Genomic DNA, 18,490 nt, shown 5'->3' on the forward strand with positions numbered 1-18,490 from the left:
ACTTTTGTGAAATCCTTTATGTGTATTATTATCCCATGTAATCCCTTCCTTAACAATCCCATGCATCAGCTACTATCTTAATCCCATTATATACAGAAGGTGGTAGAAATAGTGTACAAGGTCACACAACTCCTTAGAGAGGAAGAAGAGGACTTGAACCCTAGCCGCCAGACTCTATTGAGCCACTACATCACAACTGTCTTCGTAATTCTCATCATTTAAGAAATACACATAGAGGGGAGCCTGGGTGGCTCAGTGGGTTAAAGCCTCTGCCTTCAGCTCAGGTCATGATCCCAGGGTCCTGGGATCGAGTCCCGCCTTGGACTCTCTGCTCCCCAGGGAGCCTGTTTTCTCCCCTCTCTCTCTCTCTGTCTGCCTCTCTGCCTATTTGTGATTTCACTCTGTCAAATAAATAAAATTAAAAAAAAAATACACATAGAATAAGATTTTACCCATTTTCCCTTTGGAAGGCATGCCTACTGTGAGCAGGGAGAAGTCAGGTGACTCTTGACCAGTGCCTGAGGGCAGGGGTCTGCCAAAAGTTCCTCACTAATCAATTCTGCCGGAAGGCTGGAGGCTGGACAGTCTTTTCGAGGCCACTGACCAGAGAACTATACTACAATTCTTTTATGTAAATGAAGGTCACAAGTTACGTTTTGTTTTTAATTTGCTGTTTTCATTAAAAATGTGTTTTCCAGGGCGCCTGGGTGGCTCAGTGCGTTAAGCCGCTGCCTTTGGCTCAGGTCATGATCTTAGGGTCCTGGGATCGAGTCCGGCATCGGGCTCTCTGCTCAGCAGGGAGCCTGCTTCCCTCTATCTCTCTCTCTCTGCCTGCCTCCCCATCCACTTGTGATCTCTCCTTGTCAAATAAATAAATAAAATCTTTTAAAAAAAAAAATGTGTTTTCCAACAGTCTGCAAACTGTTTAGCCTCTCTATTCATTCCAGCTCTATCCCTGCATTCTGGGTTTGGCAAAAAGGGTCTTCATCAGCCCTCTATCTCAAAGTCTCCCAGGCCCCAAGGTTTCCTGGAGGCTGTGTCCATTTCCCAGGCCAGGCATGCCAGTCCTTCTAGTCTAAACTAATGGGCCCTACCTATTTGGCCATTACCACTGACTTCTCCAGCATAAAGGACAGACAACCTTCAGAGATCTGGCTAGTAGATTAGCCTGGTTTCTTGGCTGAGGCTATTTTAAGATAAATTCAGCAAGAGAAAGAAGAGAAAAAAAGAGAAATCCATCTTGCTATTATATGTCAATAGTTTTAGGAGAAAGAAATGGGATCTAACATGCTCTGCCCCCAACTTCAATGACCTGGGTGGGTCGAGACACGGCACCAAAGAATTTCAATTTCCTCATCTGGAAAAATGAGGGGATTAAATTATATTAGCGGTTCTCTAAATATTCTGCAGCAACCAAACACCTGTTCAACACAATCTTACTGGAAACAGACTGTACAGATTAAAACAAAACTACCTGGGTTACACAAGGCTGATGAAAGGGAACCCTAACCTCTACTTATTAGGAGGCCTACCTCCTTCTCCATACACAATTCTGCAGGTCCCTTCAGAAATAAAACAATAAAAAAGCCTTTCTAGTGTAGTTTGAAAACCACCAAAAATATAATTACTCAATTATTAAAATTCTCAACCAAAAATAATGATGATGGTAGTAACTGAGGATGGTTCTCTGAGCTCATTGCTCATTGGGCAAATGTTTTCCATGCATTATTTCATTTACTTTTAAGAACTAGGATGACAACATTTTACATACAAAAAAACATACATACATACAAAAAACTGAAGTTTAGGCCCAATATATTAAAGACATACAAACAGTGATAGCGTTGTGAATCAAACCCAGGTTTTTCTGACTTTAAGTGTCCTGCTCTTCCTAACCATTATGCATAACGATTCTAAAAGTAATAAAACAAGTAGGTAAAATGAATTTGGAAGAATTCACTGTGAATATTGCCCATACTGCATCTAACACAATGTTAGGATCTGATTTACTTACACCATAAACTATAAAGAAAATACCAGGGAGGTGTACCAAGCCCAGTGAGAGTCACAGCATGTCCTAGAAAGACTGTAAGCATTCCTTTGAATGAAATGAAGGCCTCATCGACAGAGAATTGAATCTTTGCAATTCTACAACTGGCTGGTGTTGCCCAGGATTCCCAACAGCTCATTTTCCTCAAGAACTCCAATTACAGAAAAATGTAACATAGTATCATTATTATCACTCATAAATCTATCTCAAGGCAGAAAAGGAATGGCATTTTCTTCATGTTATTATGTAAAATGGGGAATTTTCCTGTTCGAGATTAGGGTATGTCGCTGGCTTCTATGAAAAGAATGAAGGCTCTCCGTCAAGAAAAGCAGAATGGCTCCTTATGCTGCCTTTTCTTATCTCTCGTTAATCATGCCCTTCTTTCCTGTGACCAGACAATTCCTTATAAAGAGAGCGCAAGTACACTGACTGGGCCAGAAACTGAGGGGAAAGGAAGGCCCGTGTTCCAGTGAGGGAAAGAGAATGGCATAGAATGTGCAATCTGTTCAGAGGAAATTTGCCTGGGGGTTACAGATGAATCCTATCTGAAATGAAAAGTAAAACAGGAAATACTTACGAATATATCAAAATAAGAGGAGTAGTAGTCATACTGCACCACCTCCTTCTCTAATGTGTTCTCAATGCCTCCATTCACCTGGGAAGCAGAGTGAGAAGTAAAAATGAGATTCATATGGGAAAACAATACAAGAAAACATACAAGTAAGGTATCGGAAGCACTCTTCTGCCTACCTTCTCAGAACCCTGGAATGTTGAAATAGGAGAAAACTGACACACTCCTAACTCAGACAGAAAAATGCCAGAAGAGCATTTCCCACTTCAATTCTTCATTCATTCATTCGACAAATGCATGTGCATCATGAGAAACAATGCCTTGTTTGTCATTCCTATTTTGGCAAACTAAAAATGTTAAAAAAATGATCCTTTTTCTCTTCTAAGATAAAGTCTTCAATCAAACCAATGTATAATTTTAAGGAAGACAATTCACATTCATCCAGTTCTGCCCTCTCTGACCACACTCCACTGTTTCAGCTCTGGAAGGCCAACAGCTCCTCTGATCTTAGCAAAGGTCAATGACATAAGATAGAAGTATAGATGTTCTCCCTGGTTTTTCTTTTTTATTTGTTCCTGGCATTTGAAAATCCTGCACTCTCATCAACTTTCATATAGATATTTAATTTGATAGATAATGAAATGAGGGACAGACTAGACCTATAATCATATGTGTAGAAGTTACAGTTAAATGATGAAAATCAGACCTAAGATGACAAACTTTCTGTCCTCTCCCAATTCTCCTATCAAGATGACTTTTAAGTGAGCAAGTTCAGAACTCTACATATTACACACTTACAGAAAACATTTTTTTTTTTAATCAAGTAATGGAATGTGTGTCTGACAGCTAAGGCAGTACCCAAGCAGACACTAGAATTGTTAGGGTCCGTGGATTAGGAAACATGACGTAAATTCTCATTTCCAGTCTGGAGTACAGACATTGTTTGTCCTGGCAAACTGATGAACATGATCTGAAAAAGGACAAAGTGAAGGGCGGTGGACCCAAGACCTGGATAAAGGCAGAGAAAATTAATAGAGAACATCTTTGCAAGGTTTGCTAACTGGTCAAACTAGAGTTAAAGTTCCAACAAAAAGGATCCTCTTGGCTAGGAAAACTTTAAAAGTATTTGCATTTGTTATTCAAATGAAAGTACGCCATAAACACCATTGGGTACTTTAAAACTCCCTTAAGGAGGTTTAGATTTCTGCGTAATTTCTGCAGATTGCCCACTGACCTGGTTGAACACAGATCTTTACAAGAAAATAGAATGGAAAACTTGGGAGCAAAGAGAAAACCAATGTAGTCTTCTCACTGTGTCTCTCCAGACTAAGAAAACTTAGCACTAAAATATTAAAAGAATGATTATTCCAGAGCACCTGGGTGGCTCAGTTGGTTGGGCAGCTGCCTTCAGCTCAGGTCATGATCCCAGAGTCCTAGGATTGGGTCCCACATCAGAATCCTAGCTCCATGGGGAGTCTGCTTCTCCTGCTGACCTCCCCTCTCATGCTCTCTCTCAAATAAATAAATAAAATCTTTTTAAAAAATGATTATTCCAAATGATTTATAGCAAAGAGGAGTTCTCTAAGGCACAGAGACTACCCTCCTAGCTGAGAGAACCACAATGAACCTGCTGATACAGTCTTTAATAAACAGCCAGTAGAAAAAGGGTTTCTATGACATCTGTACTTTAAAAAACGCTGACTGGGGGCAGGGGTCACCTGGGGGCTCAGTCAGTTAAGCAACCAACTCTTGGTTTCGGCTCCCCACATCAGGCTCCACCCCCAGCATGGAGTCTGCTTGGGATTCTCCCTCTCACTCTGCCCCTCCCCCCACTCGTGCTCTCCCACTCTTTCCTTCTCTAAAATAAATAAGTCTTTAAAAAAATAATAAAATAAAAGACTCTGATTTTGTTACCTTTAAATAGAGAAATCTAAAATCTACATCTCTACCTCCAACTTGTACTCTAAATTCCTTATTTCAAAATCCTTGTCTCAAAATGTACCCCATAGACTCATCTTTAGTTTCATATGGAACCTCTTCTCACAGTTCTGACAGAGCTCGCCGATTCTTCTACCGTCCATCATTAGAAATCTTAAGAGTCGTTTCTGGACATGAGGGATAATAAAATCAGCATATCTGTAAGTCTATCAGCATACTTTTTTTTTATGAGTATGTCTCTCAAATCAGTTTTTTCCTTTCTATTCCTACTACCTTACATGGGATTTCTTTCATAGCTTCAGAGCCAATCTGTCCCTAATGTAATCCAACTGGTAAACCACTGCCACAAGATCTTTATCGATTCACCAAGTATTTGCTGAACACTTATTGTCAAGTATGATCCTAAATACAATAAATTCTTAATCTTTAGTAAACAAAACCATATCTCTGTCTTTCTGGAACTTACATTCTAGCAAGGAGAGATGACAAACAAGAAAATAAGTGCTCTACAGAGAACAAAACAGGACAGTGGGACAGACTGAGTAAGGGTCGACTGCTCTGGGACCGGTGGTAAATGGAAGCCTTCCCCGTGGTGATATTTAAACTGACAGACACCAGCATGATAAGGAGTCAGACTCTGCATCAAGATAAAGGAAATGAACCATTTCGTGAAGAAGGAACAACTCATATGAAGGTCCAAGACTGAAGGCATCTTGTTCCATTGTGAGACCAGGAGGCAAGTCTGGGATGATCTGAGTAGGCTGGGAACTGAGAGTGGGGAAGGAAGTCTGGACAGGCTTCTTGGAGCTATACAAGCCCAGTTAGGCAATTTTTATTCAAAGTGCCCTGCTAGGGCAGTGAAGGGTTATAAATAGAAAGAACTACCTGATTTGTTTTTACTTTTAGAAGTCCCTCTAGAGGGCGCCAGGGTGGCTCATTCATCAAGTGTCTGCCTTTGGCTCAGGTCATGATCCCAGGGTCCTGGGATCAAGACCGACACAGGGATCCCTGCTCATTGGGAAGCCTACTTCTCCCTCTCCCACCCCCCTGCTTGTGTTCCCTCTCTTGCTGTGTGTCTCCCTCTGTTAAATAAATAAATAAAATCTTTAAAATGAAGAAATAAAGAAACATTCTTCTGGCTTCTATGAGGAGAACGGATACTAGGAGGGCAAGCATGGAAGCAGGCCAACCAGTTGGGCCTCTGGTAGAGTAGCTTGGAGGAGCGATAACACCGGCTGGGTTGAAGGGGCAACTGTAGAAATGGAGAGGAGAGGTCACATTTTGGATACATTTAGCAGGCATATCTGACAGGGCTTACTTTTCAACTGGATATGGAGTGTGAGAAATACAAAAGAAACACCCAAATTAATCAAGGACGTGTCTTCATTTTTGGCCTCGGCATCTTGTTTCCTTGAAGCAAGGAGGAAAATTGGCTAATGTGGAAGTCACATATGAAGACAAAATATTTTAGTTACGGTTATAATTGCATAGTACAGCTGGGTTCCATTACTCTTCTGAAGACCTAAACACCGTTTGTGCTATTTCTTTTCTCTTTTCAAGACCAACGCCACAAGGCAGTATATGCATTCTATCTCCTCAGCTAAACTTCAACTCTCATATGATTTTTCTGTGGAACCTGCCATACCTGAATCTGAAGCCTATGCCCTGGGACTCAGTAAATGTATAGATAGATATGAAAAAAGAACAATGGATTTGAGTAATTAGAGATTTATAGAGAGACCACAAATGTAAAGGGATGGTATGTAGTGAAAAACCCAGGTCAGGAATGACAACTAAAAAAAAACAGAACTAGAAATGGAATGCTTAAAAAAAATTTAAAAATAAAAAAATAAAAGCTTGCTAAAAAAAGACAAGATGTGCTATCCTAAAGATCACATATTCTTTTTTTTTTAAGATTTTATTTATCTGACAGAGAAAGAAATCACAAGTAGCAGAGAGGCAGGCGGGGAAGGGGGAGGAGGCTCCTCCTTGAACAGAGAGCCCAACATGGGGCTTGATCCCAGGACCCTGAGATCATGACCTGAGCTGAAGGTAGAGTCTCAACCCACTGACCCACCCAGGCACTCCAAGATCATATGTTCTTGTATGATCTTTTTATTTTACAACTGGGGCAATTTGAAAAGATATATGTATACCTGTGTTTACTGCAGCATTGTACAATAGCCAAGATATGGATATGTCCATCAGCAGATGAATGGATATGTTATATACACACATACATGCGTCCATGCACAAATACAGTATTAGCCATAAAAAAGAATGTGATCCTGCCATCTGCAACAATGTGGATGGACCCAGAGGTTATTTTATGCTAAGTGAAATTAAGTCACTCAGAGAAAGACAAATACTAAGTGATCTCACTCACATGTGAAATTTATGAAATAAGACAAATGAACAAACAAAAAAGAGACAAACCGGGGTGCCTGGATGGCTTAGTCATTAAGCCTCTGCTTGCGGCTCAGGTCATGATCCCAGATTCCTGGGATCAAGCCCCATATTGGGCTCCCTGCTCCGCAGGAGGCCTGCTTTCTGTCTCCCACTCCCCCTGCTTGTGTTCCTTCTTTCTCTATGTCTCTCTCTTTCAAATAAATAAATAAAATCTTCGAAAAGTAAAAAGAGACAACCAAAAAGCAGACTCTTAAATACAGAGAACAAACTGATGGTTGCCAGAGGAGCGGTTGGGTAGGGTGATGAGTGAAACAGATAGAGGGGATTAAGAGATATAAACTTCCAGTTATAAAGTATGTAAATCACAGAGATAAAAAGTACAGCACAGGAAATACAGTCAGCAAGACAGCAATAAGGTTCCTTGGAGACAGATGATGACCACACTGATTACAGGCCCTGAGTAATGCAGAGGAACGCTGACTCATGTTATATACCTGAAACTGTGATAACACTGGTCATTATATTTCAATAAAAAATTAAACAGAAATTAATTTTTATTTCTTAATTGCTAGGTCTGGTGATTTTTCATGTATAACATGTTGCACACAGATGAACACTGATCCCCTCTGATGCATAAGAACAGCGTGCAGTCCACTTCACTTCCATTTCAATTTTGTTGAAGCAGTAAGAAAGGGGGGAAGTGAGAGTGTGATCCATGAACCCCACCACAGTTCTACCCCCATGATTTCCATCACTTAAAAGCAGGGAGTGATATTAGTGGTAAATCAATAAATACTTTGATTTTGTGCTGTTATTTAAATAACTTTTACGTGAGCTCCCTGAAAACTGCTACTGTGCTTTCCTGTTAAATGATGGATTAGATTCGAAACTAGTTTTCAATTTTGGAAAACATCTTACTCCTTTGAAAAATACATTAATTTAAATATTGTCTTTAATGTATACATGTGGAACAAATAATAAAAAGAGATACTCTAAATTAATGTGTCCTATCACTGGCTTGTTTGATTTTAAACAATTCTTCCTTGTGAGAGAAGCATTCTGGAAGAGTTACCTATTTGTTGGTAAGGAATATAAACAGAGCCAAGGTTTTAGGGGCAAACAGACATACTGGGTTAAATAAAATATATTATTAAAATGTATTTTATCTGTTTATTTTTACATTTATTAATACAGCAACTAGAGAACTTAATCATCTACGAGGCTTACATTATATTGCCATTAGACAGTACTTACTGGTCTAGATAATTTTATTTGGCAATATAACCGCAAAGACTTGATGAGAAGGGGACAAACCTCCGAATGGTTCTAGAACATTTTTTCAATAACATATTAATTATCTCTTTGTGAAAAAGTAAAGAATACATGTATGGAAAATCTTAAACATGGGGATTAGAAAAGTAAATGTAACATCTAAAACGTATTCCAGAGGCAAGAAAAGGGCCAGGAAATAAATACTTTTGCCTTTGTGGCCCAATATTCAACTCAACCACTTAGCACAAAAGACAGCCATAAACAATAGGCAAACAGTAAGGGCAGGGCTGTGTTCCAATGAAACTGTATAAAAACAGGCCAGCTGAATTTGGGCCCCAGGCTATAGTTTGTTAACTCCTGATATAGAGCAAAATACTGTGAATTCAAATTCCAAAGTGAGTTTTAAATGAACAGGCTCTGCTTTAAAACATGACAGTACAGAACAAGAAAAGTCAAAATCATCTGGAAAAGAGCAATATTACTCCCTCTGGAAAAAAGACAGTTTTCACTAAAGAAAGAAATGATTAGGAAAAATAAAATTGTTTGTGTCTGGAAACAATTCTTATGTAGAGCCATGGGGAAAACCACTTACATTTAACTCTATTATCCAGAGTAATGTTACAAATAAGAGGTCAAAGGTGACAAACAAACAGAAAGTCCTCCTGACATCAGATATCCCTTTCTTTTCCCTTCCTTCATAAGACTCGATCCTGGCCATGAGGTGTGTGGGGTTGATGGAATGAACATCGCGCAAAGAAGCGTGAGAGCTCTGACTCCCTGTGAGAGCGTTCTCCATGTCTTCTTGCAGGGGGTTCATCCTGGAGGAGGGTTAAAGAAGCCTTTCTCCAACTTCACCATCCCTAGAGAGAAGAGAGTTTTGTGTTAAATCAGAGCTCACCTAAGACCACCATGCCACCCCCCTACTAGACAACTGTTTCTCTGAGAAACAGTGTCTTAACTGAAGACATTTTTCTGATGAAGACATGAAGAGAAAGTGAAATGAGAAGCAATTCTTGATGTTATCAATATTATAAAAGAGCTTTATTTCATTCATTTCTGAATGAAATAAAGAAGAACGCAATTTACAGAATTAAAGACAGAAGACAGAATGCTAACCACATCAAGAAAGGTCTCAGTGATAACCTGAAGGCCAGTTCCTTTGCTGGGCCCTAGAGAAAACCTCTCCAACTCTTGTCATTACTCCTGAACCAGGAATCCATTTCCTGAAAGCTCCCCAGAGAGTTCATAACCAGAATGTGTAAACAAGACAGGAAAAACGTGTTTCCTGAAGAGGAACTGCTTTCCACCAAAGAAAGTATCTAATAAACTGACTTTAGCATTTCCTCATCACCTCATAATGAATAAGCATGTTTCCAGGTCTCTTCTTGGAAAAGAAGTATACACACTTCTAAAGTTCAGCATTCTCCAAATACCTCTGTGCTAATTACACAAGCTACAGCTCTATCTAGAGATCCAGGAACCACCTTCTCCAACCAAGACCAAGATGTGCTTCTACAGTACAACTAAAAGATTAGTCACCTAAGTGGTCTGGTCTCTTCATGAATGATGGGAAGTCATGAAACAGTATGGTAGATGGCATTACTGTTTGCCAAACATTCCTGCTTCCCTCCTATAGCACCTCTCCCCATCGGAGTTTCTATACCACAGGCTCTATTGACCTCATGTGCCTTTCTTTGGCCAAGGGAATGCAAGCAGAAGTTCATGTGCCACTCTTTTTTTTTTTTAGATCTTATTTATTTATTTGTTTGTTTGTCAGAGAGGGAGAGAAATAGGGAGAACACAGGCAGGCAGAGCGGCAGGTAGAGGCAGAGAGAGAAACAGGCTCCCCGCTGAGCAAGGAGCCCAATGAGGGACTCGATCCCAGGACCCTGGGATCATGACCTGAGCTGAAGGCAGCTCCTTAAGCAACTGAGCCACGCAGGCATCCCTCATGTGCCACTCTTGTCCAGATCCAGGAACCATGCACTAGTTCTCCTTGCTTTTGCCAGTGACCAGCAATGGCCAGATAAGAAGAGGATTTTCAAATCTATGTCATTAGAGGTTGGCTTAGCGATTATCTTCGAGCAAGAGGGAGGGAATAGCAACTAGAGCTCACAAGTTTGGTCAAATTCCATTTCTTGGCCTGAGTAGTGCTAGCATGGCTCTGCCCACTCAATGATAATCTACTGATGTAGGTAGTAGCTTCAGCAGTGTATTGATTTGTGAATATTCAAAATGCTGTACGCCTATGTACATACACATATATTGTCTACATGTCTCTACATGATATCTCTACATGTGAAGTAGACTTTATCACTTTATCATTATACGTCTATAACAGTTCCAACTAGAAAACAATCTAAATATCTAACAAGGGATTAGATAAATCATAGTACAGCCACAGTAGTCATTAAAATAAATACTTAGAAAGTATGTGTACTTAGAAAAATGTCTGTTTTAATAGTAACTTGACTAAAATCTGAATATTAAACAAAACACAGAGTATGTTCACAACTTCGTAAAAATAAAACCAAATTTTTATAAGAATGTATCTATGAAACATACCAAATCTTAGTACTGATTATCTTTGCCTGATATCAGAACCCCCCGCACTTTTACCTTTTCCATATTTTCAGATTCCCTATTTTGCACATATTGTATTTACAGTAGGAAGGATTATATTAAAATGTAAAATTGTTATAGTCCTGGACAGATGTCCCAGGACTCTATAAGGCTCTTCCCTCCCTTCTCAACACATCTGGGTGACAGTAGATAACATCACCTTGGACATTCTGAAATGCTCAATAGGAGTCCAATTCAGTGCTTTATAAAATAAAATACAAATTTCCAAAAATTGAAGCATTTCTACACAATTTATTTCTCAATGAGATCATTATCATTCTAGGGGAAGGAATACCAGTGGGATATTCCCCAGTACAGTTTGCCTTAAAACAAAGCTCTCAAAACACTAAAGTATCTGCCAGGCTTCTAAGAGTTAATTCTGGAACAATAGCTAAAAAGGAATGTAACTGTTTTTTCTGTGGTGAAACACACATTTTAAAGTTCAAAAAGATACTGCAGTTGATCTCTAAATTTCAACCTGGATAAATAAAGACATATTTCTGTAGCCATGCATTCTACATAAGAAAAAGCAATCTAAGTAGTTTTTAAGCCAATCTAATATTCTATTAGCAAGTATATTTAAAAATTAATTTAAATTTTTGGTCTACTAAACTGTATAGACAATCCAATAAATTCACAACTGAAACTCAGGACTGTATTTAGGAAGAAAATCACTTCTAAGGTAATTAGATCATTTTCTCAATCTCATCCAGTCCTCCTTCCCTGAACCTTCTCCTCATGAATAAAAAATGGTAACGAAGCAAAATACCAACCCTAGAAATCTGAGGCTATTTCAAACTAAAACCTGACATCATACAATGATATACACCTGCCCTGAGAAATGACAATCATTACACTATTTTTCAGGAGCATGCACACAATTGCTAACTAGCTAGAATTTACAGATACTTGCATACCTTCAACAATAGTTACCCGAAGCACAGACTGTTGTGAGCAGCTTCCTATCAGATTTAGGACAGAGGGAAATCCTAAAAGGGAGAGAGCTTCCTTTTAATGTATAGAAAAGGATACTATATAAAGCCCCTTTCTACTCTACGGTCATAGGACTTCATGCTAACACTGTTTGAATCCCTAAAGATTCAACTGTGAATTCCTTCAGGAAGAGTTCAGTGAAATGCTCCCCACATTCTAATCTCCAGGCAAGGTCAAGTACATCTCCTCCAAGTTCCCCTAGGACTGTGGATATGCCACTTCTGCTACTGCTTACCACAGTGTGCCCTAATTATCCATTTATTTGCCTGTTTCTCCTGCTAGTCACTATGCTCCATGAAGGCCTTGAATTTGATTTGCACACTCCTGTGCCCCGTGGACTACCACAATAGAGCACTACCACAGAGGAGGAACAATACAACTGGTCAACTAAGTTAATTCTACCATCTATCACAAAGATTAGCACAGAGTCAGCTTTCAACATTCTCTGAAAAGATTACAACTATTTTTCCCCCTAAGGAAGAGCTCAGACAGTCTTCCAGATATAATTTTGGAAGTATATTGGTATTGGTACCGACAACTTCTCTGGGGTTGGCTTAGGGAAAACAAGCCTCTCTAAAGATGGTGTTAAGCATTGATTAGCTGTATGCACCAGAACCTAAATCTGTAATTCAAGATTTAATCCAACCATGGGGAAAGTATGGGGGAGGAGGAGTAGGGTGGAGAATTATTCTTTAAAAAGAAAAACATCTCCTTATCTTTTTCTGGGATTTGTGTGAGGAGATAAGAATCTCCTTTTGTTGCTTCAGTTATTGAAAATGAGATTCATGTCTTCTTCTCTAGATGAATAACTATAATATTAGCCAGCTACTTCTACAATCACGTTATATTGACACCTCCACAAAATTCAGTGGCTTAACACAATCTACCTTTATTCTCAAGCACACGGGTCTACAGGTTGCCTGAAGTTCAGCTGTTCTAGTGGGGGCCCAGCTGGGAAACTGCTTCTGGAGGCAGAAGAACTTGGCTTCAAACTGTGTGTTGGATCTAGGTCTGATCTTCGTCTTCCTCCTTGGATCAGGACTGTGTGGGTCATGTTCTTTTCACCGCAAGAGCACAGGAAACAAGCTAGATCATGTAAATACACTTAAAATTTCTGTATACATTCTATCTGTTCATAGTCTATTAGCCAAAGTATACCTCAAGGACATGCCCAAGGGCAGCAGAGCTACCATGTATGCTCCCCTCAAAGAGCAGGAGAATGTAAGTGCATATTTGCTGATTAGTACTCCAATCTAGGACAGCTATCAATGTTCTAAACCCAGGGTTGACAAACTATAGCCTGAAGTTCAAATATGACCTGCTGCCTGCTTTTGATTACCAGGTTTTATAGGAACGCCACCACAACCATTCTTCCAGTCTATTGATGCTTTCACATGAAGATGGCAGAGGTGAATTGTCCCAACAGAAACCAGACTTTATGATGGGCATTTTTCTAGAAAGAGGGATTACTGCTTTCATTAGCTTCACAAAGGAGACCCAGGTGAGATTTAGTTGTTGGATTAGCAAAAATAGGCTAATTGATGAATATTCATTTTTCCAATGCATGCTCTGATTGTATGACTGGCAAGAACCTATGATTCATTCTAATTTCTCCACCCGTTGTTCTAGTGACACCACAGGTTAGGGACAGACCGTATTTTGGCTCCCTGGGGCCACTTCAGCAGTGCTTACAACATCAACATGCTGCTCTTTGCTCTTTCCTTAATTCCATACTACCAGAATTGGAGAAGAATTCTGTCCCATCTATGTTGGTAGTTTCTTAAATGATGACATCCGTCCCAAGTGGAAAGAACAAAACAAAACAAAAAGAACTCGAATCCTTTCTGTTTCCAAGAGGAATTGCTCACATCTCCAGGATTCTGCCACGGCACCCATCCCCAGGCTGGGTGCAAAGCTGAGGCACAACTTCAACTCCATGGGCTTCAGCACAGAATTGATACTATCAGATGGTAAAAAGGAGCTGCTCTGGGCACTGGCTACCACTGCTAGCATCATACAGGAGTCCCACAGTTTCCTGTACCTTCCTAGAGGAGGAGAGTGAGCCTCTGGGCACCCACAGGTGGCCTCAAACCACATCTTTCAACCGAACTACCCAGCCTCCTTCTCTGCACTACTTCTGGCAACAGCCAGGACACTGTATGTTCTCCTTGAAGAGAGTGTCAGAATAACAGACACTAAAACCATTTCTTTCAGACAGACTTTAGCCATCATCTTAACCAAAGGCCTAGGGAGCAGAGTTGCCTTATAGACATGTTTTGCTTGGTCTTGCACAGTGTTGCTCAAGATTTTGAACTAATTGCGGACATTTTAAATAATGAATTTTCATGTAAAAATCCAGATTTCTAGATTCTCTTGAAAAGTTAAACACAGAACCACTAGTCCTGCATTTCCTTACCATGACAATAAGGCCAAGAAGCTGCTGACCTCCTTAGAGGCAGTAAGATGCCCTTTCCACTTGGCCTCAGTTTCACCTAGCCTGGAGGCATTTGAGTTTTTCACTCTAATCTAGTCCACTCTCTTGTTTTAAAGGTAAGAAAATGCATTAACACCTGGAGAATCTCTTATCACATTGTTTCAAAGCTTTCTTCATGTTTGTTATTAAAGTTATTTTTGTCTATAAAACAAATGTATGCTTAAAGATTAAAAAAAAAAGAAGGAAGAATCTGAGGCCTCTGTGGATTATAGGGATGTGCCCATATTTTAAGGATTTAAAATTTAGTTTAGGATTAAAACTGAGGTCTTCTACTTCTTTCTTCCCCATCACTCAGCCTCCTCCCATATTACTAGACGGAAACAGGAGGTACATCAGGAGGTGTTTAAATGGACTTGGGGATGCAGGCACCGAATTTGAGAATCCCGAAAGACAGGGCTACCTCAGCTATGCCCACTCTACCCTAGGACTGGGTTTCTTTGGGAGCAGGGAGCAGCCTGAGCTAGCTAGCCTCTTGCAAGGCCCACATGGGATAAGATCTAGTTTACTGTGGTAGAAGTCCCATCTAGAGCCTAAAGGCTCCAAGATGAAACAGCTAGAACTAGAAATAGGAATACTGAGGGGATAACCTGACATTTACAAACATGCCTTGCCAGTATAAGAAACATAGAGGCTTTAGAAATTAAATATACACAGAAAGAGAGGAAGTGGGAAGGAAGCCACAGCTAATTTGAAGTATCAGAAAACATAAAACCACTTTCATATTTTAAGGATATCAGTATGAGGTGAGCAAAGTTCTGCCATGCCTAAGAAGAGCTTGATAACCTACATGTCAAATGCAATCAATTATTAACCTTTCCTAAAATATAAATTTCTACTTAATGTTTGCTTCAATGAGGCTGCTTATGTTTTTTTTAAAACTTCCAATGTTGTTTGTAGGTAAGATGTTCTAAACAAAGAAAAAAGTAAAATTCATTGTCCTATACTTCATGTTGTTGATTCTACCCTGTAAAGTAAAAGCCAGGCAGAACTCTGATGAAAGTGGCTTCAGAAAGACTAGCAGGGGACAAGGTTAAGCAGTTGACACCTTTGGACAACACTTCAGCTTCCTGAGCTGGAGAACCAGCATCAAAGTACTAAGATCAAATCCAAGATCAAACCAACCTTTTTTTGGCCAATTGCCCATTACCACTGTGTTCACATTTCAAAAAAGTCTTGGCTTACTTTATGCCATATATACTACAAACTAAATACAATGTCTAGAAAAATGTTTCTAAAAATTAGGCTACTGGATTGAATTTTATTATCTTTTATTTTGTTTCAGGCTTTTATTTAAATTTTAGTTAGTTAACATACAGTGTAATATTGGTTTCAGGAGTAGAATTCAGTGATTCATCACTTATATCACGCGGTGCTTATCACAAGTGCCCGCCTTAATGCCCATTACCCAGCTAGCCCAACGCCCACTAGCAGCCCTCAGTTTGTTCTCTACAGCCATCAAAAAGAATGAGATCTTGCCATTTGCAGAATGGAGCTACTGGGCATTATGATGAGCAAAATCAGTCAGTCAGAGAAAGACAAATACCATATGATTTCGCTCATATGTGGAATTTAAGAAACCAAACAGATGAATACTGGATTGAGTTTTAAAATACCTACCTATCACATTCAAATTAGCAGCTGAAACAACAGGATATTACTGGATAGAGAGAAATACAGATTACTGGATACAGAAATCTGTGGGCAACAATCAGTTACTGCAAAGGATTAAATAAAAACTCTTTAAAGCATTTAAATAACATCACCCTATTGTTTGGTACAAATAAAAATTAACTCCTTGGTCAGAGTCAAATTTTGCCAGCAGTTCCCTATTAATTTGACTACTGAGTGAAATACTTAAAAAAGAAAAAGAAAACAATGTACGTGCATGTATGAAGGTCTGCAAGGCTTTTTACAAATCTGCCCATATCATCAGGGCTACAATGGGGGAGCAGAGCGGAGACGTGTGAAACCATTAGAGTTAAGACTGCTCTCAGAGTTCAACTCTAAGGTCACACATAATGAATCAGAGTAGATGTACGGTGTCCCTGAAGGAGCAAAATGGTTTGCAAGACAAGATAGGAGAACGCTGACAGGGCATGCATTCAGCTCTAAAGAGCAGAGGAGAAAATGTGCCCATCAGAAAGGGGATGGGTCAGTTCAGAAAGCACAGGAAGAGGAGTATCACAGCAAATGGAAGCTGTGTCTAGACTGGCATCTTCAAGGGGGAGTACCTCGCCTGTTGGATTTTAAATATCTCCAGTCCGCAGGCCAGATTATTCCTATGACTGATATGACGGCACAAGGGTATCATCAGTGCCTTTTGTCACTGAACAATTTAATAATTCCTGGCATGCCTCCTATCATCTTTTTAAAATTCTGGGTTTTTTTTTTTTCTTTTCTAATCCATACAATATGTGCCCTCCTTAATATCCACCACCAGGCTCACCCATCCTCCAGGCCCCCCTGCCTTCCAAAACCCTCAGTTTGTTTCTCAGAGTCCACAGTCTCTCATGGTTCATCTCCCCCTCCAATTTCCCCCAATTCACTTTTCCTTTCCTTCTCCTAATGTCCTCCATGTTACTCTGTTTCTTATTAAAATGTCACAGTGTAGGGCCCCTGGGTGGCTCATTTGGTTAAGCAACTGCCTTCGGCTCAGGTCATGATCCCAGAGTCTCGGGATCGAGTCCCACATTGGGCTCCCAGCTCCAAGGGGAGTCTGCTCCTTCCTCTGACTTCCCCTCTCATGCTCTCTCTCACTGTCTCTCTCTCAAATAAAATCTTTAAAAAAAAAATGTCACAGTGTACATAGAGAAACAAGAGATTGTTCAGCTTGAGATAGTCATTCAGTCTACACTGAATGTTCACTAAAGATTTGGGGATGTGAGTTGACCCACATGAGGCAGAGTCACTCTCCACGGGACTCTGGCAACAGATGGTAACAAACCAGGTTTCTCGGGCAACAAGAGGGTTGGACTATAACATTAACAATCAGTGTGATGCCACTAAGAAACTTTTGGGAAAGTGGGTGTCTGGATGTCTCCTGATGACCCACAAAAGCACTGCTCTTTGAGAACTCCTAGAGATACCATTCAGATACCACCTTAGAGATAGTCACCTTAAATATTACCATATCTTATGTATCATGGGCAAGTGGTGACATTCCAAAAGCAAAAGAGAATTATAGAAAGTTGTACTTTCACTCCAGTATTTTTCCAATATATCTTTCACAACTCACATGATAAACAAGAGTGGTGAGAGCGGACATCCCTGTCCTGATCCTGACCCCAGGGGAAAAGCTCTCAGATTTCTCCACTGAAGATGATATTCGCTGTGGGTCTTTCGTATATACGGCTTTCATGATGCTGAGCTATGTTCCCTCTATCTCTACATGGTGGAGAGTTTTTATCAAGAAAGGACGATATATTTTGTCAAATGCTTTTTCTGTACCTATTGAGAGGATCATATGGTTTTTATTCTTCTTTTATTAACGTAATGTATTGCACTGATTTGCGAACTTAAATGCAGTTATCAATAATTTACTGCAAGTAAATTATTAAGAGGACCACAGTTATCAGGCTCAAAACAAAGCTAGAATAACTGAACTTGACTCTGTAATGGTAATACAGTACATTTGCTTTTTAAAAAATCTGACCTACAAGTATTTAAGTATGATTATTAATTTATAACCACTAAAAAGCAGGGAAAGTTCAGCAAAAGGCTCTTAATAAGTACACAGATTCTGACATATATCCTCTCAACTTAGCAAGTATAGCTAATATTTGGATTTCTAAAAGTTGAGAAGTATAATACATTTGTAATCAGATTTAAGATTTAACACTCAGTATCAATAATGTATGCAGAGGAAAAAAGCCCATCTTAAAAATGAAGACAATGTAAGAGTGAAGAAAATGAAATGGAAGTGTTGACAGTTTACTTCTCTAAAAAAATCTATTTGGTATTTTAAAGACATACATATGGATGCAGATTATTTGAATACATAATTTTTTAAAGACTGATAATTATTTTTTAACCCCTCAATCACAGACAATATGCTTTTTTGAGGATATGATGTTATGCTTATAAAATTTAGCATAAAACTATATTGCTAAATAAAATATAATTCAATAAGTCTTTTAATTAA

General features: G+C 39.4%; 1 protein-coding gene across 4 annotated transcripts in view; it reads right to left on the reverse strand.

The window, feature by feature from the left end:
- STARD3NL (STARD3 N-terminal like) overlaps window positions 1–18,490 on the reverse strand; it is a 60,156-nt gene that overhangs the window by 22,034 nt on the left and 19,632 nt on the right. For all 4 annotated transcript variants that reach the window (XM_059170756.1, XM_059170757.1, XM_059170759.1 and 1 more), the window contains 2 exons: window positions 8,833–9,100; window positions 2,628–2,705 (listed from right to left, as the gene is read on the reverse strand). In XM_059170756.1, coding sequence (XP_059026739.1) covers window positions 2,628–2,705; window positions 8,833–9,057 — 303 coding nt within the window. In that variant the 5' untranslated portion in view covers window positions 9,058–9,100. The remainder of the gene's footprint in view (window positions 1–2,627; window positions 2,706–8,832; window positions 9,101–18,490) is intronic.

Source organism: Mustela lutreola, chromosome 4, assembly GCF_030435805.1.
Source record: "Mustela lutreola isolate mMusLut2 chromosome 4, mMusLut2.pri, whole genome shotgun sequence".
NCBI lineage: Eukaryota > Metazoa > Chordata > Mammalia > Carnivora > Mustelidae > Mustela > Mustela lutreola.